The following is a 318-nucleotide window of genomic DNA, read 5'->3' as shown; positions in this document are numbered from 1 at the left end:
TCCTGTACATGGACGTCTTGTTTTGTATCCAATGCCTGAAGTATGTGCTGGTGTGTTTTCGCATCTCTTGTATACGATGCGTGGTATCGTTTTTAAACGACTGCATTTGACACCACCTCCTCCTGTAAATGAACGAAAACTTCACTTATTTTTTGCTGAACGCAACGAGCTATCCCGAATGCCATCAAACTACTACAGTTTGAAGGAAAAAATAATTCTTGAATATAACGATGTGTTTACATTTAGTGATAATGCTGTTGATATGAATGTATCAGAGCAGGTTCGAGCCTTTTACCGTGCAGACATTGTTTTGGGTCC

General features: G+C 39.6%; 1 protein-coding gene across 1 annotated transcript; it reads left to right on the top strand.

The window, feature by feature from the left end:
- Window positions 1-22: 22 nt before the first annotated feature.
- Window positions 23-316, top strand: TM35_000042170 (uncharacterized protein; the record flags this gene model as incomplete). The annotated part of the gene is made up of 1 exon (XM_029022411.1): window positions 23-316. A coding segment is annotated over one exon (294 nt), but the record flags the coding sequence as incomplete, so codon positions are not given.
- Between the last annotated feature and the right edge of the window lie 2 nt (window positions 317-318).

The sequence above is a fragment of the Trypanosoma theileri genome, assembly GCF_002087225.1.
Source record: "Trypanosoma theileri isolate Edinburgh chromosome Unknown TM35_Tth_4_V1, whole genome shotgun sequence".
Lineage (NCBI taxonomy): Eukaryota > Euglenozoa > Kinetoplastea > Trypanosomatida > Trypanosomatidae > Trypanosoma > Trypanosoma theileri.
The sequence above is the reverse complement of the archived record's forward strand: the minus strand, read 5'-3'. Positions and strand labels throughout refer to the sequence as shown.